General features: G+C 40.3%; 1 protein-coding gene across 5 annotated transcripts; it reads left to right on the top strand.

The window, feature by feature from the left end:
• The first annotated feature begins 550 nt into the window (after window positions 1–550).
• On the top strand, window positions 551–22,598 carry LOC113007889 (interleukin-1 receptor type 2-like). 5 transcript variants are annotated; one of them, XM_026144920.1, is made up of 9 exons: window positions 551–719; window positions 16,308–16,385; window positions 16,779–17,031; window positions 17,549–17,741; window positions 18,148–18,316; window positions 19,985–20,047; window positions 20,226–20,358; window positions 20,462–20,616; window positions 21,561–22,598. In XM_026144920.1, exons 2-9 carry the CDS (start codon window positions 16,310–16,312, stop codon window positions 21,590–21,592), a joined length of 1,074 nt encoding a protein of 357 aa, XP_026000705.1. In that variant the 5' UTR covers window positions 551–719; window positions 16,308–16,309; the 3' UTR covers window positions 21,593–22,598. The 5 variants fall into 5 exon arrangements, with proteins under 5 accessions (XP_026000705.1, XP_026000707.1, XP_026000706.1 ...); XM_026144922.1 differs by lacking the exon at window positions 551–719 and adding an exon at window positions 1,672–1,692; XM_026144921.1 differs by lacking the exon at window positions 551–719 and adding an exon at window positions 5,800–6,077.
• Window positions 22,599–22,912: the final 314 nt, after the last annotated feature.

Below are 22,912 nucleotides of genomic sequence, written 5' to 3'. Positions count from 1 at the left end.
AGGGCAGATATAGACAATCAAACACCGCCACACCAACATCTAACTGCCTGACTGACTTTGTACTGTAACAGGGGAAAGCACACAGACACAGAGAGAAACGCGCAGTCCACACAGAAAGTTCTCGATTCATCCTCTCCCCAGAAACAGGCTAAAAAAGCGCTCAAAGTGCAGCAGGACCATTAAAATCAAAGTTTAGCATAAGTTGAAACACATTTCACGGCTAAAGCTCGACGTTGTGTCAGGCTGACTCCCCGTGCAGCCACAAGAGGGCTCAGTGTGACCGTCATAACACGCAGAAATGTGGGAGACAGACGCACTCAGGCTGCTGGAACCACTTAATGTGACAGAAAACGGAAAAAAAAAATCACACACAACAACAACAATTGCACTTAAAATAAAGATTGTTTTAACAAGAACTAAAAAGGTGCTCCACAGTAATTGGCGTGGAAGAGATCAGTGTATGTGTGAATCACACGAACAGCACGCTCTCCTCCCAAAGATTGCCCAACATGTTAGGACATCATTTGGCTTTCAAAATATCTCCCAAAAAGGAAATTGCCACATGTGCTTAAGTCCTCACAGAAAGAGGAAGTATGAGCTGCGAAGGACACGTCTAAGATGAGATTTTTTTGTTTCCACCTTAAGATGTTTTTACAAGACTTTCACGTAAACTAAGGAGGCGGTTGCCTTGACAGAAGGACTGACATAACAGCAGTCTGGTGAGTTTCCTGTGTTAAACAATGGTATCTAACACCATAACATCAAAACCTCTGAACTCTAATCATCCATGATGCTTCTGCATGTGTGGCACTCAACACAGTCTCATTTCTAGATCAGTGTCATGTTGACCAAAACAGATTTGGTACGAAGTCCTGTCGGTGACGTAAGCGCCAGACAGACTTTAACACATTTTTTTCTGTTCCTTCAAGAGACAGATTCAAATGATTTTCCTACTTTTAATGCTTTTACGTACATGTGCCCAGATATTTTACAAAAGCATTGCTCACTGGAGCCTGAAGTAAACCAACAGAGGACTCAGAAATAAAGAAAAAACACGTGATATTTATTTAAGCTACTTTCTTCTCACAAGCACACGCCCACAAACACGCTCACAAATGCAGTTGGCATGCTCCCTCTTAACCGGTGTCATTTAAACATGGCAGACCAGCGGCTGGATAAAGGATGGGAGTACAATGGTCAGTGTTGGGGAGTAACGGAATACATGTACCGCCGTTACGTATTTAGAATACAGTTACTTTGTTGAAATAAATGGATTACACAGCATAATTTTCCTGTTTCATATTGTGGCGGGTCAGGACTGTTTGGGTTTGGTTTGACAGCTATGTTCTGTTGTTTCAGGCGGCAGAGTTACGGTTGCCATGGTTACAGGGCGACACGCGCTCTCTCTGTGACTGTGTGTTTCCTGGGTGAGAGAGCGCCTTTTTGTTGTTGTTGTTGTGCTAAGCTAATAGGCAGAATGCTACAGGCATAGCCCTAAAGAATGTAGCATCATGGGCAGTGTAGTCCGTGCTGCAGGGAGAATGGACTGCCATACCCGTTATGTGTCTGTGAGCGCGAGGAGGGAGAAAAAGGAGAGTGGAAAAGTAGTTATCGTAGCAGAAACGGGAGCTGGAAGCATGTAAATATAATAATAACCACTGCAGCCAAGAAGAGTGCCTGACGAGCCCAGTTGTAAGTAAGCTATTACGACTAGACTGTATGCTGTGTTCATGTTTTCCTCCGAAACAATAAGTTCCGTTGGAGTAGCCTTTCAACTCCTCTCTCTGTCTCTCGCTAGCAAACTTGACCCAGACAACAAAGTAAAGCTATTTTTCAGCTACGAGCCCAACACCAGAGGTCCCTTTACTATGGTTCGGACCCGCGGACCTTCAGTAACAGTAATAAATCACAGCAATAGTACATTCACGTAGTTGTAAAAAGCATGATAATATATTAAGTAATCCAAAGTATTCAGAATACGTTACTCTCATTGAGTGACGTAACGGAATACGTTACAGAATACATTTTGGGGCATGTATTCTGTAATCTGTAATGGAATACATTTTAAAAGTAACTTTCCCAACATTGCTGGTGGGATGTGGTGAAATCTTAAATTGTTTTAATGGCTCAGTGTGGGGAAAAGAATCATAAGTCACAATCATTTCTATTGAGAGCTCCAGTAGATTTTCTTAGTGTGCAGGCTGTAATCAACTGACCTGCTGCCCTCTGTGGATGTCCACAACTGCAAACTAACCTGTTTATCCTGCACTAACCTGTAGAGCAGGGGTGGGGAACTCCAGGCCTCGAGGACCGGTGTCCTGCAGGTTTTAGATGTGTCCTTGATCCACTTGGCACCGACACTGGCACTCGAGGCCCGGAGTTGCCTACCCCTGCTGTAGAGGATTGTCATGCAACCTTTAAATAACATAGTTCGTCTACTTCAGTTTGTTTTGCAGCACGTTTCACATATGAAAAAATATAATGTCTCATGTACAGACCCAATATCTGATTTAAAAACATTTGAAATTTCCAGTTTATGAAATATCACTTAGCAGCCCCTACCTTTACATCTAACCTCTCTCCTTCCTCTCCTCTCCTGTCCTGTCTTTCTTATCTTTCTCTATCTCTGAGTGACGTTAGCTCTCTTTCTTCTCTCTCCATCTGAAATACAACAGCTGAACCTTTAGCTAGACTGTGAGACAAACTGCACACAAACGGTTAAAAAGCGTTATTTCTTTTATAATCGCTCCTCTTCTGTAACGCTAGCTAGGCGCTGAGGTACTGATATTTATGTAAATGTAGTGAGTAAAAGCAAAAGGTTGCCAGAAAAAGAAATACTCAAGTAAAGTACAGATACCTGAAAATTGTAAATACAATATCACAAGTCACCAACAGTCTACACAGTGAGTAGGCAGAGAAAAAGGGAAAAAACCTTCAGGTTACTCACTTAAACAGAAAAGAGAACATTTGCTGCGTGAGCTCGGGATATGTCTCACTGCTGAATTGTAGCTTTGAACTGGTACACATTTCTCGCAGCACATCCTGTTTGAAAATGTGACATTTACTCAGGGATTGTACTCGATGTAGGGCTTGACTCATATCTTGACGAATGGCTGTGGCTCATGGGGATTCCTTTATCCACTGGGGAAGCCCGGGTGTGGCTTCACACCTCTGTATAATTGCTTTGGGCTTGACTCAAGAGACTTTAATTGAATTTCTGGAGGAATTTTTTTCCCCTTATCATTTGTTGCTTTGATGGACTACCTCATCTCAACTTTTTGAATGGGCTCTAGTTAGGACCCAGTATGTCCGGATTCTAGGTTATCTGAGTCAAGTGCCGAATACACAGATATGCTGAAGCATGTTTTAAGGATGCCTTCCTGTGGTTTGTGTGCTTTGACATTCACAAACACGTGGTTGCCTTATTAATGCTTTAATGCAGCGGTTCCCAAACTTCTTTTGCTGGGCCCCCCTTTGTTTTACATGAAAAATGTTCGCGCCCCCCACACGCACACGCATGCATGCACAAACACATCCTCCAACCACACACACCCATATTTTGCTCCATTGCGGTTTATTTCACACCTCAAACATTTAGTAAACAATTAAGCAAATACAAGTAAACTGCAATAAATAAACCACTAACTCTTTTATGCTACGTCCGCACCTACGCGGGTATTTTTGAAAACGCAGCTGTTTCATCCACACGTAAACGCCGTTTCGAATCAGCGAAAACTGAGATTTTCCTCCTTTTTTGCGTTTCCGTGTGGACGAGGAATACAGAGTTCGTCACGCAGCGTCAAAGGTATGTGCCTTTTTTCATGTCACGCTGTGCGCCACGTTATTGTTTACATGAGAGGAATTGCAGAATGGCAGATAGAGACAAAATACTGTTAATCTGACTATCTGCAGGTTTTACACGCTTACATATAAACACGCAGTTACTGTCCCTCCATTTACAAAGGCAGAGGCGTCACGGTGTAATTATTTTACGTGTAGTTTTTTTTTTCCTGTGTAATAATATTCAACATTGCTATCAATACATTTTTCAAAAAATGCCTCTCTGTGCAAAATGGGTTTAAAAACATAAACAGCTGTTTGTCTCTGATTTAGACAGGGGGTTGTTATTTGGGTGTTTTTTTACAGTTTCTCTGAGCATCTTGGGATGAATCTGCTGGGACGTCTACTCCTTGGGAAGATTGGCAGTTGTCTTGAATGTTTTCCATTTCTGAATGATCTTTTCACTGCATAATGATGGACTTCATATTGTTTGGAAATGGCCTTATAACCCGTCTAATATTGACGGGCTGAAACAGTTGCTTCTCTGTGATCATTACTGATGTCTTTCCTCCTTTGCATTGTGTTGCACTCAGCATCAAGGCAATTAAACCTCTGCGATATTGATCTTGTCCGTTAAGTGGCAGAGGGGGGTGTTAATTAATTTCAGCTGCTTTGATGTTAAATTAAATACAGGTGCATTAGAGGGGCAACAGTGAAACAATGGCATCTTCCATAGAATACCAGAATTGGTTAGTTCACCAGTGATGCTCAGTGCTTTTCACAGATGAGAGCAGGATCACCCTCAGCACATATGACAGACACTAAAGTGTCTGGAGAAGCTGTGGAGAAGAAGGTTTTGCTTGCTGTAACATCATCCAGCATGACCGGTTTGGCGGTGGGTCAGTGATAATCTGGGACATATCCATGAAGGGATACACAGACCTTTAGAGGACAGGCAATGGCACCCTGACTGCCGTTAACATGCCGAGTCCAAGGGTCCCTCTCCACCTGCGTCTCAGCTTGAGTCCATTGATTCGTCTCTGCAAGTGTGTGAGCACAATCCTGAATCCAAGAGTTCCAAACAAACAGCCTGAGTATAAGGGTCTCTGTCTTAAATGCAGATACCTGCTGAGCCTTCTGTGGAGTTCCTACATTGTTCCTACCCCCAAGCCTACACCAGGGTCTCCTTTGTTGTCAGCATCAGCCTTCTTGTTGTCAACCACCTGCTGCGACATGTGATTGCTCCATCTCAGCTCCTGGGCTCCCATCCATCTTTCAGCGTATTTCTGTCTCAGTGATCGCTGGCTTCCACACAAGCCTCTAGAGGAGTCCCCTCTCCTCCTTCAACACAGTCTCTCACTGAACCTCCACTGCTGGCATGTTGTCCATCTGCCTGACGTGTCCCATCACCAATGCCTGTCACCACTCAAACCATTAGAGGGTTTCAGTCACTGGTCTCTCAGGCAGCCCACAGAGTTGCTTTATCTGCACGATTGGCCACCTGGCCGGCCGTACGAACCGCCATCTTCCCCATGCTTGCCTCAATGCCGAGCTGATCCCAGAACTGTGTCTTGTGTATTTGATTTTCTGGCTCCCTGCTTTTTCGCTTTTTGTTTGTAGTCCTGCTTTGGGGTCTCGTCCTCATTAAATCTGACAGTAAGGATATACAGTTTTTCTGCTTTCTGCTTCTTCTGGCTTAATCTTTTCAATTAGAACTATAATAGCGTGTATTTTCTTTTCCGCCAAAGTAAAATGAAGCGTTTTAAACATGCTTAGGGTGAATTTAGTTCTTCTGTTAATTCATTACATTATAGACATTTCTTTGAAAGCAAAGACTTTTTTTCTTTTGCGGAAAAAAACAACACAAAGATTTCACATTTCTTGCTGAAATCTTGCAACAGTTAAATATCCTGTGAATGAAAAGTGAGTTTTCAGTCATATTTAACAACAAATATAAATGTGCTTATGCTCTTGTAGACAATATGAGCAACTAAATATATTGTTTATATTTAACATCCGTGTTTATGTTATGGGCGTTTTTTCTGGTTAACAGTTAGTGAACCAGAATAAGTTATTTTTAGTTAACATAGCAGTGAGGGATTTGATTTCGGGAAGGTTTAGCTGATTTAACGCTGTGTTGAAATGCAAAGGAAGGAGAACAGAGAGCTGAGAGGTGCAATCCAAACACACTCTTCCTCCTCTGTGTCTGTGCGTCGTCCTGTGGAGGTGGAACAAAGCTGTTGAGTCACCGGCTGGGCAGCACGTTTGAGATTCCTCTCTGCATGCAAGGGTCAGAGGTGAGATTTCCTCTCTTAGGTCTGCCGTGTCGAGTAAACTGTCTCATCCTTCCTTCGCCTGTGTTGTGCCTCGGTGTCTCTTTTTCCTAGGTGAGTCAATATTTACCACTTACTTGTTCCTAAGCTGTTTATGTTCTTAATAATTTCTGACTTTTCTGGGGCAAACTCTGCCACTGAATGTGGCCTCGGTGCTCGAATTCTTAGAAATATGAGGTCTACCATTCGCCTGTTTACTTTTTCGAAAAAGTGCGTTTGTAATGTTTACCACAAAGGAGGCACACTTCCTTTCACACTATAGTAAAGATGCCCACTGCAGCCAACACAAATGTTTGATTTTTGAGCGATGGATAGATCTCATAGAGCAGGAATAGCAATACTGACACCTTTTTTCTTGTATAAAACTGACAGATGATGAGAAGAAAAAGGGACGATTTTCATGCCAAATCAAAAACCTCACATTAAAGGAGTGATTCATTTAGGTGCATTCTGGGTGGTTGTTCAGTGTGGGTTGTACTGTGCGGTTTTCTCGCAGTTTGTCATCTCCAAAGCTTATGTAGGAGTTCTTCCTGCATTACCGTGACTGAACTTTGTCAACATTTATAACAGGTTCCTGTAGCCACAGTGCTGTTTGTTTTGTGTGTTATCAGTACCCTGCACAAATATACCCAATGAAGGCTTTGATGACAGGAATGAGAGATTTGATTTAGGGAAGGTTTTTCTGATTTAATAATGTATTGAAATGCATATCGTCAAATCAGTTCAAGAGTTACACAGAGAGGCATTTGTTTGTCATGTTGTGCGGATATTTCAGCTTCTGTCCTTCCCCTTTAGACCTTTCTACCTCCCTCGGGAGTTTGGACAGTTATTTATAACTGTTATTTGTTTTAATCCAAGAGCAAATGTAGATGGCTGCTGCAGATGTAACATATGCACAGTGGTTTGGCTAGAAAATAAGAAAAAGTTGTGTGGGACTTCAGTCATTTTTCTGTTGTGTTAAAACAGGTTATTGCCCCATGTTTACATCAACTGTACATTGACTCTCCTGCTAAGAAAGAGGACACTGGATTTATTCTTTAGCATTATAAATGATGCATATGGGGATTAGTCAATACACTTGGTTCAGCTCTATAAACAGCAGCTTAAACACCAAGCTTGAACTGTGAACAATCCACCTGCAGATGTATGAGAGGGTGTCTGGTTGGGATATTTTCATAAACAATAGCCTATGAATATTTCTGTGTTGAAAGAGCAGGGTGATGAGGGATAGGCTAGACTGATGCAGGAGGAAATTAAGCAAATTGTCAAATATTAGTATAAGGAGGAGAAAAGAGGAAATTGAAGCAGGCACAGCTTGCTTAAGGCAGGGACTGCAGGGAGTGTACACAGTGATTTGACAGCAAAGGGAAAAAAACAAAACACTTGTAGGCTTCAGCTTCTCATGTGGATACGCAGTATAATCCCTGAACAAAATCTTGTAATTCTGGAGCATTCATCTGCATTCCCAAGCCTGCAGTTTGTTCGAGTTTAATAATAATAATAATAATAATACATTTTATTTAAATAGCGCCTTTCAAAGCACCCAAGGACACTGTACAACAGATAAAAACTGGAAATATACACAATGATAAAAATAGAAGATAAAAGTTAAAACATACAGAAATTTAAGAATAGGCAATTTTAAACAGATGAGTTTTGAGGGTGGACTTAGGTGAGTGGCGGCCGGTGAGTAGCGGCAGCCAGTCGCGCCAGCGTTCACTCAACCGGAAGACCTGGCTCATTCACAGCTGTATGTTACTGCTGCTCTTAGAAACTGTGTTTACTTGGACATTTAGACCCTTCTACATTATGTTCTCTTGCATGTTTAAGGTAGATAGCTTAGAGGAAAAATAACAGAGCCACAATAGAAAAAAACGAGAGCAGCCTTCTCACTGAGGATTTCACCTCAAACCAAAAAGCACAAACAAATTACCATTTCACACTACCTGCAATATTGTTTCCACAATGTGAAAAAACACAGTCACACTATTCATGTTCTCAGGCTCGGCTGAAGGAAGGGTAACTCCCGTTGCTTTCCCTTTTTCAGAGCTAAATGAGTCATGTATTTTGATAACCTCCCACAAGCTCCATGTCTTAAACTTAAGCCATTAACCCTTGTTCAAGGATGGCACGGTTTCTGCAGGCTAGTTTTAGAAAACTATTCCATCACTATTTCTGAGACGTCTCCCTTTGCGCTCTTAAGGGCTGAAATGTCATTTATATTAGAAAATTCCCACATTGTTCGTCTCTTATCAGGCCAGCAGGGATGGTCATCCTCACATTTCCGGGAAGGCTTCCTCATACTGCATCTTTAATTTAAAACAGAATTTCTCAGACATGGTTAAAAATAACTTGGTTTAGCAAACATGAGAACAAGATTCAAAGTGTTCTTAAGGACAGCGTGTTTCCTTTCAGCTTGTGAAAATAGTCTGATCTGATGCTTAACAATCAAGAGGCGTGAGCATCCTGAATTAGAGTGCAGAAAATTCTCTGGGTGCAAATAAAAACCTAAATAATTAATAAATATAAAAATACAGATATTTGGTTAGGAAAGGCTATGCAAACCATGAAATTCAGGTGGCGCTTGAGAATGCAAACACTATTTATTGGATTTAAAAGCAGCAACAGAAGGTAGAAACTTGGAGGTGCAAGAACAGGCGCACAGATTCTCCTCCTCTGCATATTTTAACAAATCCACAACAACTATACAAAGGAAAATAATCCAAAAGTCTTAGGCGTTATTTGAGCACACTAGGCTGTGTGCTCAAAGATAAATAAGTCATCTTTATGACTGACCTACAGGGTGTGTCAGTCTTGTGAGCAAGTTGTTACTTTTATTGCTGGTTGATGCGATTCATTGAAGATCTGGGTTTCAATTCTCCATTGAAATCACATCCTCTTCCCCTTAAAATAAAAAAAAGTTTGTTGTTTTAGCTTAGCTAAGGACTTTTTCATCATTCTAGGAACATGGAAATGTTAAAAAGCTGACATTTGCCACGTTTCTCCAAAACATTTCTGTGCTGTTCAAACTATTCACAAGATGGGGTTAAATGAGGTTAAAGGCAAATTGGAGGAAGAGCAAACTGAAATTGAGTAAACATGAACATTTAAATGAGTTAAAATACTGCTTAGAATTTTTTTAAGGACAAACTTTAGCAACTTAATGTTGGTTTCGACTGATCAGTCAGTCAAAAAGATGAACCCTGAGCAGTGCTTGAGTATTGTGATATTTCCCTTCCTGAAGTCCAGAGTTTGTCTCCTACAGCTGCGAGCTGTTTGTTAACAGCAGTTGAAAGAACATTTTGTTGCTGTTGCACGTTTATCTGAATCACAACCGGAATCTGTATGTTTATGGTGACGCATACAAAGTTTGCAACCTCTGTTTAAAGCCAATCACTGCTGAGCTCACTGCTGTTTGTTTCCACATCATCCTTGATTTTAAATATTTGACTGCCCTACAGAAAGCACTTGTTGTTTCAGGCTCGTGCAGTTTTAAGCTGCTACACCAAACCTGCTGACAAACTAATTTAATTCCAACATAACATGGAATTGAAAGTAAAATCCTGAGCTACGCATGCACGTAAAGTGTCTGTCTTTTCCTGAGATGTTCGTGTTATCAGTACCTTGCACCTGTGACCGCTCTTCAGTGTATGTGGCAATCGCTGCCCTATAAACAGATGGACAAAGTTCACATGACTGAACAGATCTGTAGACCAAATGAACATTTAACCAAATGTAAACAGAAAACAGACGCTTGTTCCTCTCTGTCAGTTTGCTGTAGCGAAATTTAAACATTGCACAAATTTGGTCCGTTAGCGAGGCCCATTTCCCAACAGCTTCTGTAAGTTTTCTGCCATGCAAGCATTTTCAATAACACTGCTGTGGTTTACAACATACAGCTTGACTTTGTCCAATGAACGCAAACAGAAAAGGTCGTGCTGAAGATGATTAGCAGATTTTATAAACTGTAGATTATTGCTTTAAGATATCTTAAGATACGAAATGATTTCCAGCAGCCTTGCTCCTCTTGCGCCCTTCCCTAAAGTGGTTATCAACACTATGATAACGATATTCTCATCAGCCATTCACTCCTTCCACCATCTGTTCCCAGAAGCAGACATCTTTAGTGCTGCTTGCTCTGGAAAAACTGCATCACTTTCTTGTTTTGTGCCTTGACTGAAACTTAATCGGGGAGGTTTAGATTCAAAATGCTTTCTGATTAATTCATCCAAAACTTTTATTATTATTATTATTGTTATTATTGAACTCTAATGACATTATTCAGAATAGTCATTTATCTTATAGTGGGTCTTGGTACAACTGCTTAGTATTGGTGTTTTAGCTCCTGTCCCTTTAAGTCATTTTTGCTCTGATTGGCTACCCCTTGCAAACAAAAGGTCTGAACAGCAAGCGAGTGGATACACTGTGATCAAAGGCAGATTTGTGTGCCTCACGCTGGATTCATGGTCCTGTGTTAAATTGACTGAACGAGAATAGATCGAATTGAAGAGAAAACTTCACTATATAGCCTTTTGGCAGTGACAATACAAAGTAATGGAGGTGCACGATACACAAAAGTATAAATACTGTCATTGGCATCTGTGAAGGCTACATCATATGGGAGGTCTGCTGTGAACTGTGCATGGTGAAGCTAGCATGTCACAAGTCTGTCATAGCTGTGTGGCCCTTTGTAGATGGAGTGTGATCTCTGAATAACAGTCAAATAGCTCCCAGCGAATATTAAACAGTTATGAGCTATTATAGATGATCCCTTTCTACCTGATCTTGAAGATCTTAAAGTAGACCAAAGACTGAAAAAGAGTTTATCTCTACTTTTGTTTTACTGAGAACTATATTTAATGTGAGCTTCCACAGTTATTACAGAATATTTATGAGGGGGAAAAAGCAAAATAAAGAGCATAAGGTGTCCGCTTGAAGTTTATTATTGACTGTAGCTGTAATAGTGCATAAACTGTAGATCTTGCAACACTGCCAATGACAAAAATGATAGAGAATTTCTCTTCCAAAAACCCAAATAGTGCTCAAAATAGGCAGATCTTGGCTGGGAAACCTGCTTCTTTCCTGCCAGGAAGCAATATTTTGAGCTGCACTGATTAGCCATTGTCTGCAGTTAAGGATGTTTCCAGTAATGTGTGAAAGTGGTACCAAGATAAGGTGCTGAAAAGTGTAATATTACACAACTATAAATCTATTTGGAGTTAAGGTGGTACACCACCATTTCACAAAGAGTGCATGTGTGGCTCTGAGTCATTCAAAAGTACAGTAAGAAAGAAAAAGTTAAGCGTCATCTGACTTTTGGTAAACATGAGCTCAGTCTGAATCCACTGCGCAGCCAACCTCTGGGATCCCTGACCTGCCCGCTGGTTTACACCTCCGGTGACTCACTCGTTTCTGTCTTCTTCAGCCTCATGTCTGCAGCGTGACCCGATGAACCAGTTCACTTCTTCCCACGCTCGCCCCTCTCTGCCTGAACTTGTCTAAATAGCTCAACTATGCACTGGAAGCAGACACAGATATTGGGTCTAAAATGAATTAAAATTCAGCTCTCCTTTTATACCTTGAAAATATTTTTTGTTTAAATCTAAAGACCACTTAGCCAACTTTATTTTAAGCCGTGCTTATTTTCCATTATTTGTTTTGCTTTTATGAACAAAAACTGAGTGAATATAAGCTTTAGATAGATGGAGCCTGCTTTTGCATGCCTGTTTCTCACAGTCAAAATGTTGTGAACCTTTTCTTCTTAGAAACGAGATTTCTTCAGAAGAGCTTCTGCTCAAAACAAACAACAACCACTTGAAAAGTGCACGTGTAATCGAGATCCTGTGTGGTTTGCATGCAGTGTAAAAAAACACAAGCCAACAATAAACGCACTAATATTAGCCAAGTCTCGATACCAACCAATATTGCCTTTGACGGTTGGCCTGTGAACCCAGGATAACACTTATTGAAGGCACTGGCTTGTTTTTATCTGTGGTGTCACACTGCATACTGGTTACATTTTTCCCAGAAAGATGTGAAACATTTTGATGAAACAAAACTAAACAAACACCACTCAGTGTTAAGACACGTTCACAGCGTTCACTGGAGCCCTCTTTAACCACAAGCAATCTCCCATTCATTATAGTTTTCCCATCAGCAGTAGCTCTTCCTGTATCGTGATACACAGGTGAGAATTTTGAGGTTTCGATCATTTCCTTTCCTTCTTCCCACAGCAGCTGCACACATTTCGTTGCTACTGTGTTCTTCTAAAAGCCTTTGCTTGCCTTGGTGCAGATTGTCAAAACTTACCATACCGATTTGTGATATTATGTACCAATTTATTTCTTTTTACTTAAAATTGCAAACGACTCAAGATGTGCTGATAGATTCATTATCGGACCATCGCGAAACATCGGGTAGACAATGCAATGAAATCATGGTCATATACACTAAAAACAGTTTCTGCCCCAAAGCTGTTAAAGCATTATAAACGTTTTTAAATTACTACTGATGGGAGGGGGGGACAATATCATGAAAGCCGGGACTGGCACACACATTTGTTTAATATCTGTCATTTTTTTAAATTTATATTTCCTTTTATTTTTTTCTATATTTTATCACCTTTTCAACACAGGAAAGCACTGCACTTGTTTTGTGTGAAGTTTCCACACTATCTGCAGCTACAGACTCTGCGGGTGTGAAGTCACACAATGTTAGAAAAAAAATCTGTCATTAAATCTCATCTGAACGTGACCTCATACAGAGTATTACAGCTGCTGTTTCAACCAGTTCAAGCATGTATGCTAAACTACTATTCATACAGAGTTTCAGAAGATGGGTGGATGAAGTCGGTGGGGGTGAGGGGAATTTATGAAACAATTGAGATTTTATTTTAACTGCTTGTGTGCTGTTAATGACAGGTTTCTGTACCATATTTAGGAAAGCAATGTTTTGTTTTGTTTTTTCCTCTGGCGCTTTCCAACCACATCCATGCAAATAATTCAATAGGAAGTTAAAACCAGCAGTAACAGTCATTTTGGATCAAACATGAATGGATCTGTTAAGATGTTAATCACTCAGTAAATCAGCATGTTTGATTCAGATCCATGTAGAAAATGTACCGAGTAAGTCACTCCTTACTCAGTACACTCATGTCTGCCTTCTGCTTTAGTCGTGTACTTTAATTGTAACTGAACCTGATGACTGGACTCATGACTGGACTGATTGTGTAATACCAGTACTAGTTCAGTGAAAGGCTGGTAATATGTAATTCTAAGTTAAATGCCATTTTCTCTGGTCTTCTATTGGTTTTAATAATTGCCCAGACATATGCGTAAACCACACTGAACTGATGAGAAAACCATGCACATTTATGCAAACTCATGAACTGATGTCAGCCAGAAGAAACAAGGTGCTCAGGTGTGAAAAAACCCAGATGTTGCTTCTAACGGCACTTAAAGCTGGTACTGAATTCCTGGGAAGATTTTAAATTTTATTGCTTCTTTATTAGAAAATGTCATATGCTGGGCTTCAACTCAGATTCTCTGGAACTTTCAGTCACAGGAGCTGATTCAGGGAACTAAAAGGTCCCTTCAATCCACTGTTTTTACACATGGGAACTAAGTTACGGTTACTTTCACACAAAAGCTGGTGAAGCAAGACCATCCCTCTGGCTTGTTGGGAGGTGTGGGCGTGTTTATTTCTGCTTGAAAAAGTAACTGCTGGGACCGTAACATTTTACTTCTCTGATTCACTGCCGTGGTTGTAACAAGCACTGCACCTTCTTTACATTCGCCCTCGCTCTCACTCGACCACACCCTGCCCTTCTGTCTGTGTCCCTGTCGCCTCCAGAATGTTTTCATAGAGGTGGCCATACAGGGGTGACACACCATAAAACCAGAATTTCCAGTTTTAATATGCTGTCGGCAAATATAGTTTACTTGAAAAAGTATGACAAAGAGCAAAATGAATGTTCTGCCTGGTTAATTGTCGATATCAGCTGATATCACTAAGAATAGGTACATATCAAAACCAAATAAGATTTTAAAATCCATAATAATCTGTTTTGATTGATTGATTGATTGATTGATTGGAAGTCTCAACCATTGTTTTAATGATTCTCAGCAGAGCCGAGCAGAAGCATCGGCTCTCCCAGAATGGAGTTATCCTTTAACCCTGGAGAAACCATGGGGTCAAATTTGACCCCATGGTTTCCCTAGTAAGCCAATGGGGTCGGCTCTGGCCCCATTGGTTCTCCAGGGTTAAGAGCAAACTTGGTCAGGAAAGACAAATAAATATTACAATCATATAAGAATTAGAATCATAAATATTAGATCAGGCAAGAGTGTGAACTGTTGCCTGTCTCTATGTTATGTTATGCCCTGAGATGCACCAGTGATCTGTCCAGGGCTTTGCACCAGCTTGTCTGCAACCTTATTACATTATTACCAACATAGGGCAGTCTTGCCCGGAGGCACTAAGGCGGGGCAGCAAATTTTGGGGGTTGCCCAGCGACCCCCTTGGTGGCACCCCTGCCCTGTACAGGCCCACATTTTGCACCTTTTGAAGACAAACTCTGGTTTATCTGCTTGTAAACACAGTCCCTGCTTACATGTTGTTTAAAACTAGATCAAATGTTCAGTGCCAAACACAACGGGCTAAACAGCCGCAATCTGTCGAGGTTACCAGGTTACCTCACTATGTGTAAACAACCACATTAAAACTACGGACGCATGCAGTTAAATCAAATCGGTCTCAGCGCGCACTTTTTTACTACAAGCCACATTCACATTCATATTCGTACAACACTTTAACAGTCATAATCACACTCGCACTCATCACGGTGGATGCGATAGGAGCAATTGTGGGTTTCAGTAAACCAATGACCATATTAAAGTGGGATTTGTTATTTGTTATTTTATTTAGTTCAAATTGTGGTGCTTTTATTTTGAAGGTCAAGCTTGCCTGCGTAAACAATCATTACGCTGCATGTGTGTGTAAGTGGGCGTAGGCTACCGATGTGCCAAAAAGTGATCGTCTGCCAAAAACTGATTTCTGGCATTTGCCAAAAAGTAATTACAAGTATTTAAACTGCCATGAATAAACTTTTGGCCTTTAAACAGCGAAGCATATTAAATGTATCCCTCAATAATATAAAATAAGTCATCTTGAGCCACAAAACAACATTGGTATCACAAGCTAGAAGCCGCAGTCAGTTTTTGACAAAGTGACTAAGAGGATAGCAGAAATTGCAACTATATAACAATAGTTCCATAAAGATATTTTTAGTGGCCAAAAGGGGACTGGATTGGTTTTAATGTTGGTACAATAACGCAGAGTAATAAAGATACTTAAAAAACAGGTCATTTTAAAATTTTATATATAACCCCGTAAACCCTGTTCACTAAAATCTACTTACCAATATAAGTAAAGACATTACACATCAAAACAAACAAACAAAAAAACACACACACGGCAACACTGGAAATCAGTTTTTGGCAAACGATCACGTTTGTGCTCGTTAAAAAGTTTGGGCAACCAAACTGTTCTAGAAGTGGATAATTGTAAAGAAACCTCGGAAGAATGGCGACTATCTTTGTTTATCTTAGTAAACTTTATTTTATGTGTTTTTGGCGAACTAATGGAGGCTTGGGTTGTGCATTTACTTAGTCCCACTTGACACTTTACTGTCTGGGGGTATGATTTGCATAGCAACAAATCTGATGTTGTCCGACACTCATACAAATTCACCAGTTTTAATTCAGTTCCTCCTGAGGGGTTAATACATTCCATGCAAAAATGTAGAGGCTGGCCAAGGGAGCAACACTTAACACTGGACTGTTATCAGGAATTCTGGGTCTGCTTCCAGTCATAAAGCATTACGCAGCATTTTGGCTTACACACGCAGCTCCTCAAATACCAGAGCGCTAGTCATTCACGATCAAGAGAAGGAGCTAGATGGCGTGAGAAAGGAGAAGTGAGCAGGAGAGAGAAAATATCAGGCAGTGTACAGTTAGCTCTTTCAGTTTCTCTGGTTTTTGCTGGATTTTAAAGGCTCTTGGGCTTTTCACATTCTCTGGATGTAATTTAAAGACGCAGGAAGACCTGGCACTAGGTCAGCTGATTTCCATTTCAGGTTTTTGCTGTGACTCTTAGCATGTTCACTTCTAAATGTTCTGTATCTTTGTTTTTCAGCCATGGGTTCAAGTTCAACACTGGCAAGCCTTGTGTTTTTCCTTGGTTTGTGTGGAATCTGTAGCGGATTTGAACAGGGTGAGCTGAGTAACACTGCTTCACACACACACACACACACACACACTGAACACACTGAACACATTAACAAATTTTTAAATGTTTCTGTAAATTTATCATATGTCATGTTTTTGCCAAGCTGCAGTTTGAGCCACTAGCATGATCTGAAGTATTTTATTGCCCTCTTGTGGCCAGGGATAGAATTACAACAACACTGATTTTTAACTCTGCTTGGGAAAGTTCAAGTAAAAATACATGGAGCAGGAAATATGTCACATCTCAGTTCAGTTCAGTTCAATTCAATTAATTTCAAACAAATAACAACATTATATTTGACTTTGAAATGTTTGATTTCTCAGCAATAAAAGGTTAAATAACTATTTTCTCTATTCCACACTTACATGTATGTTGCAGAGAACTGTACTGACTACAAACTCCAGTTTGAGAGGGTTTTCTCTGTTCCTGGAGATGTGGCTATGCTGAGAAGCACACTGGTGTCCTCAGACGTCTTTGATTTCAAAACTGTCCCGTACAACATCACGTGGTACAACTCGGTGTCAGGCCAAGAAATCAGCAGTCAGACTGGTCACATCCTGGTGCACGAGGAGACTCTGTGGATTCTCAATGTAACCATGAATGACAGTGGGGATTATGTGACCATACTGAGGTAGGAAGCACTAGTAGAAGTAGAAATATTAGAAATGAGTAGAACACAGTATTAATTTACACCTTACACAACTCATCGAACTGCCTCCATGATCTATCAGTAATCACAGTGAACACAGAGTGGTTTATGGCTTTTACTGTATTGGAAATTATAATAGGAGAATGACGAAACCACCCACATCTCAGTACTTTCAAACACTTTTATTCCGATTGCCGTTCACACACGGGCTGCAGCTTTGCAGCTTGCAGCCACACACTCCAACAACAACAACCGGATTCCGCTCAGGTGTGTCCGCCTCCCGTGCAGCGGCACTGCTGCAATATTATCTATCCCCAACACAGAATTAGATTTAGATTTTCAAAATCTAAGATCAAGATCCCTTACAATTCCAACAAATTTAATATTAATATTGTTTGATTTTTGACTGTGGAGAAGGTCAAACAATGACCATCACTGCCAGGGCGAGTGTGCCCAATTATCTATTCATTTATAATATTTCTGCTTAATTTCCCAACAGGACTCCTTCCCACTGCTACAGGCAGGCCAGCCGACTGATGGTGGATGAAAGACCTACAGGAGAATGTGGAAGGCCGAGGAAAGCTTATCAGCCACTTACAAAAGGAGTCACTGACAATCTGAGCTGCCCTCTGAAGAACGAAATGAATAAGCTGAACAGCTACAACATCTCTTCCTCCATCAAGTGGTACAGAGTGAGTTCTCCAGAATTGTTGTTGAGTGCTGCATGAAACCTAATGGTTTTAATGGAGAGACTGCACAGTAGCTGCAGCCTCAACTATTTACTACCACTATTCCAACTTCTATCAATACCAGGAATGTATTGAAACTCTGGGGAGATACGAGTGTTTAAAAATTGCAATTTGACTGACAGCAGATCCCAGTCTCGGTGTGTTTGTGTGCGTGCCCTTTAATTTTGTGGAAGGGAAACAAACAGTTTAATAATATTAAAAATCATGGAACTCTTTAAATGTCTATCTGAACAGATTAGGAGCATCAAAACTATCCCAGTGGCTGTAAACTGTTCTCCAATTTAAATAGTTAACATTTTTCTTCATGCATTGTTAATTTGAAAAAAGACTTATGCGTTTCTCCCTCTAGGGTTGTGATCCCATAGAGGACGGAACAGGCAGCTATGAGTACTGGGGTACCAGACTGAAAATTACCAGTGTGGACCTTCAACACAAAGGCACCTATACCTGTACTCTGACATTCACCCTGGGTGGCATCAAAGGATCTGTGTCAGAGACTATTAGCGCAGAGGTCAAAGGTGAGATTGTAGATTAAGAGAAACACTGAAATGAAGTGAGGGGGCTATGAAGTGGATGAAGTGTGGAAGGGCAGTTGGTCCAGATGACATACTTTTGTATGCTAGGAGAGGAACTTTGGCTCTGAATGACGTAGTCAGGAATGGTGAAGAAGTATGTGAGGGAGGCCATGTATGAGGACAACGAGACAGTGGTGCGGGGCGCATTCGAAGTGATAGAAGGTGTTTAAGGTGGGGGTGGGACCAGGGATTGACCATGCTGTTTGCGATAGTAATGGACAGGCTGAAGATGAGGTCAGACAGGATTATGATGATGTGATTTATGATGTTTGCAGACCTGTAGTGAGAGCAGGGAGCAGGTGGAAGACAACCTAGAGCAATGGAAGTATTGACTGGAGGGAAGATAATGATAATGGCGGTTTGGAGATGGTGGCAATGATAAAGAGACAGGAGGCCGAGCTGGGGGATTTGAAGATCTATATAGGTTTATACTGGGTGTGACAAAAATGATTAAGATTAGCATTGAACATATCAGAGAGGCTGCTAATGTTAACAGTTTGGAGATAAATGTAAAGAGGAAAGGCTGGGATGGTTTGGACGCATGCAGAGGAGGGAAAGGGGCTATGTTAGACATATAATGCTGAGGATGAGCATCCAGGCAGGAGGAAAAGAGGTAGAACACAGAGAAGATTCATGGATGTAGTGAAGGAGGGCATGTGGAGGGTGGGTGTGACAGAAAGGGGCAATAGGGATAGGGCGAGATAGAGGCAGATGATCTGCTGTGGCGCCCCATGAAGGGAGCAGCTGAAAAAAGAGGAAGAAGACAACAGAGTGATTTTTTTTTTTTGTCCATATGTAAAGATGAATTATAAAATAACAGTGATGATACAATAAGTAACTGTATAGATGTGCACAATGCTCTTCAGTCATAAAGCTGGTATTTCCGAGCACTCAACTTGGTTTTCATTTACTTGGGTTTGACTGTGTCATAATTATCCCCCGCTAAGCCTCATGTAGCTTATAGGTTAGCACCTAGATACCTCAAATTATGATTCACAGATTCACTTAGTGAAAATTGTTATGTTATATCTTGAACAAGCATGTGGCACAAGACGGGGAAATACAAAACAAAAACTGTGTTTGCCTTGGGCTACACAAGATAAAGACCTCGTCAGGAGCCCCCACACAGCTGAGAAGGGCAGCTGTGTCTTTGTTCTGTTATTCAAGCAAGGTTTATGTTTGACTGCTAACTGACCGTGATATCCACTTCAGTTAGTCAGGCATATACAGTAACGCCCTCAAACACAAACAAAACAGAACAGAACAGCTCCCAAACACTTGCAAGCGAGCTGAGGTATCGTGACTTCTATACTGAGCGCAGTTGAAAGGACAGAATCACGGTTGCCCAACACATCCCAGCCCAAAGGCCTCAAAGACTATCTTGACACTACTGTACGTTGACAAAAATCCGGTGAAAAAAGCATAATCGCTTCATTTTAACAATAAAAATAATAACAGAAAAAGAAACATCAGTTGTGTTAGTAATAATGGTTTCTTAGGTTTGCTTACTGTAAAACTGTGAAAGAGAAATATGATTCAATTTCCATTATATCTTTGTGATTATTCAACCTCTACTGTAAGATACACAGTATTTGATGTTCTCTGTTTCAGGGGATTACTCTTTGGTTCCACAAGTGCATGAACCCTCCAATGATGTAATCAAAGCACAGAGCGGTAAGTCCTCTAAGATCTTCTGAGAAATGTGGTGTTCTGTTGATTTCATATTTATGTATCTCAGGCTTCATTTAGGCCAACATATTGGGTTGAAAGTCACAGACTTCTGCAGGGAGAGTAAATGCTAAATATACAGTTTCATGTTTATACTGAGTCACTGTTTTGCGCATGTTTTCAGGGTACAACTTCAGTAAAAGGTGCCTGGTGTTTGTGCCGGGTGTTGGGAAGCCTATCGTTGATATTTATTGGTTGGACAAAGATGGATTCTTTGAGACTAACACCTCTCACCGTGTACACATGTTAGAACAGCGGTCAGTACCTTAAATCTCCATCAATTTGTTTTATTTGCTTACTTTTGAGAACGTTGAGACTTTTGGGAATTTTAGGACGATCTCATCTCATTGTCTTCAACAGTTTGCTGCCCCAAGATGGCTCCAGTAAAGGTGCGTGGTTAGAGACCTGGCTGATATTTTCTGAGCTGAAGGAGGAGGACTTCAACATAAACTACACCTGCCATGTGTACAGTGACAGGGGCTTTCCTGAAAGATATTTCAGTCTGCAACCAGCAGGTAAAAACATATCTCACCTAATGTTGCTTACTAACCTTGAGGACTAGTGTATGTTCTCCCAATCAGTTAATCAAGTAATCTTTTCTCTAAAATATGAAAAAGAAAGAAGTCAAACTGACTGGTCAGTAGGTGGTGATTTCTCTTATACCAAACAGAGCTTCAGAGCAGCTTAGGACTGCAGTGCAAGTTACCATGGCGATGTACTCCAGTAAGAAGCGAACCTTCGTAACAGTGAAAAACCTGGATTTGAGCTTAGTGAAGTTACCTCACTAAACTCAAACCATGCTTTGTGTAACAGTCCTCAAAGTGTGAACGAGCACAATGTAAAAAAAACTTTTTGAATAACATCCAGTCAGTGAAAAAATTATTAACATTTAATCCACCAAAGCATTTCTATTAACTTCTTTTATTCATGTTGACTAGTTTTATATTATTTCACATGGGATAACTTTATTACCATGACAACAGATGTTCAAGGTAAATAAACTCCCAGTCAGACTAATCACAGGTCTCAGCACAACGAACTTTTAACTACAAAATATTAAAGAAGTCTATATCCAAAACATTATCTGTAGAAGATATTTATAAACTGTTACAAAGAGTTATGATTATTGTTTAAGCTTTTTATTTATTTAGTTTATTTCATCACTGCAGTCGGCACGCTTTGAAAGGACCAACCTGAATTGGACTGCAAGTCTTTGTTCAAAGTGATAATAAGACAGGAAAAATGTTAGCATAATTTAAACATCTATTTAATATCAATAATTACACCAGATGCAACATTTTCATTAAGGGAATTGTGCCAGCTTTGAATGATCTTTTTTATGAAACTGAAAAATAAAATAAACTAAAGGGAAAACTGTTGTAAAGTAAATCAAATGTTACATTTTTAAGGTTCACTCGCTTTTTTGACATTTAATTCTCTTGGTTGTTCATCTCCCCAGATTCAAACATCACCGTTGTAACTGGTGCCTGACTGTAACGCACAGTAACCAAACTGATGCATCAGCAAAGTACTCCATCTTTATCAGGTTTGCCTGTAAAATCCACTTATAATGGCTGCTAATCAGCAAATGAATAATTTTATGTTAATTATTGAGGTTGTAGTTTGCAGTGGGGATTTACTGGAATGAATTAACCAAATATAAACAATGTTTTCTTTGTAACGTGGGAAAAATGTAATAGAGCTGTTGTGTTGTACTGCACAAGATATTACTACTGCAATCAGTGTCCACTGTATATACACATATATATATATATGCAATAAATATTCTGAGCATGTTGTTCAGTAGACGAGTGTTGTGTTAATTTACAAACCTTTATATCTACACATTTAAACGGCAAACCTAGCTATCCTAAAAGAAAGTGGTTTGAGAAAATCTTCAAGGTGACCTGAATGTTTGACTTAGTGCAATGTACCAGTCATGATGTTTTGTTGCTATAAGTTAAGGTTTTCATAGGTGGTAGTGAGACAATCTTTCTTATATGTGTAGTCACACCTGAAAAGGAATTGATATTACAGGGCCATCGTTACATGTGTTATGAAAATTATCACTGAACACTTGGACATTTGCTGGGTTAATGAAGTCCACTGAGCAGGTTGGGGAGGAGAGGATGTTGTCTAAGCTAACATCCATCATGGACAGCCCCTCCCACCCCCTGCATGAGACTGTACGAGCACTGAGCAGCTCGTTCGACAGTAGACGTTTACACCCACGGTGTAGGAAGGAGCGCTACCAACAGGTCATTCTTACCAACAGCTGTCAGACTCTGTAACACAGTTTAACAATTTTTTGGTTATCTTACTCATCAGCTTGTTTGTTCACTGTACATGCATACGAACTTCAGTTGCTTATGTGTATAGGACCACTTTGTGTCTTGCATTTATATTTTATATCCCTCTTGCTATAAGATCTGTGTAACCACCAAATTTTCTTATTTGTGGGATAATAAAGGTTTATTCTATTCTATTACCAAGGTGAGCTGACTCTGATGTAATATCTGTCCTGCTGTCCACATCATCCTCCACATGAGAGACCCTGCAAACCCGTCATCGTTCGGCAGGATGTGACACAGAGCAGTGGGCAAACAGACCCAAACATTTCACAGGAAAAGGTTTTCGAGTGGGATCTACGGAAACTTGTTTTCACCATTTTAAAAAAAATTCCAACCATAATATTTGGGGTTATTAGCTCACAATTCCTTGTTAGGTGTCTCACAATTTTTACTTAACCCCTAAGTTTTAGCTAGTAAATTGAAATTTTGAAGTCCCTAATTTGACATTTTGATGCCTAGT

The sequence above is a fragment of the Astatotilapia calliptera genome, chromosome 16, assembly GCF_900246225.1.
Source record: "Astatotilapia calliptera chromosome 16, fAstCal1.2, whole genome shotgun sequence".
NCBI lineage: Eukaryota > Metazoa > Chordata > Actinopteri > Cichliformes > Cichlidae > Astatotilapia > Astatotilapia calliptera.
This window is presented reverse-complemented; position numbering and strand designations above follow the sequence as displayed.

What these genes read in the sequence shown, in the direction of transcription:
- LOC113007889 (XM_026144920.1), top strand. Translation starts at nt 16,310, where the DNA reads ATGGGTTCAAGTTCAACACTGGCAAGCCTTGTGTTTTTCCTTGGTTTG. An exon ending in TGTAATCAAAGCACAGAGCG is followed by an intron (nt 20,048 to 20,225) that starts GTAAGTCCTCTA and finishes GCATGTTTTCAG; the next exon opens with GGTACAACTTCAGTAAAAGG. An exon ending in GTACACATGTTAGAACAGCG is followed by an intron (nt 20,359 to 20,461) that starts GTCAGTACCTTA and finishes TGTCTTCAACAG; the next exon opens with TTTGCTGCCCCAAGATGGCT.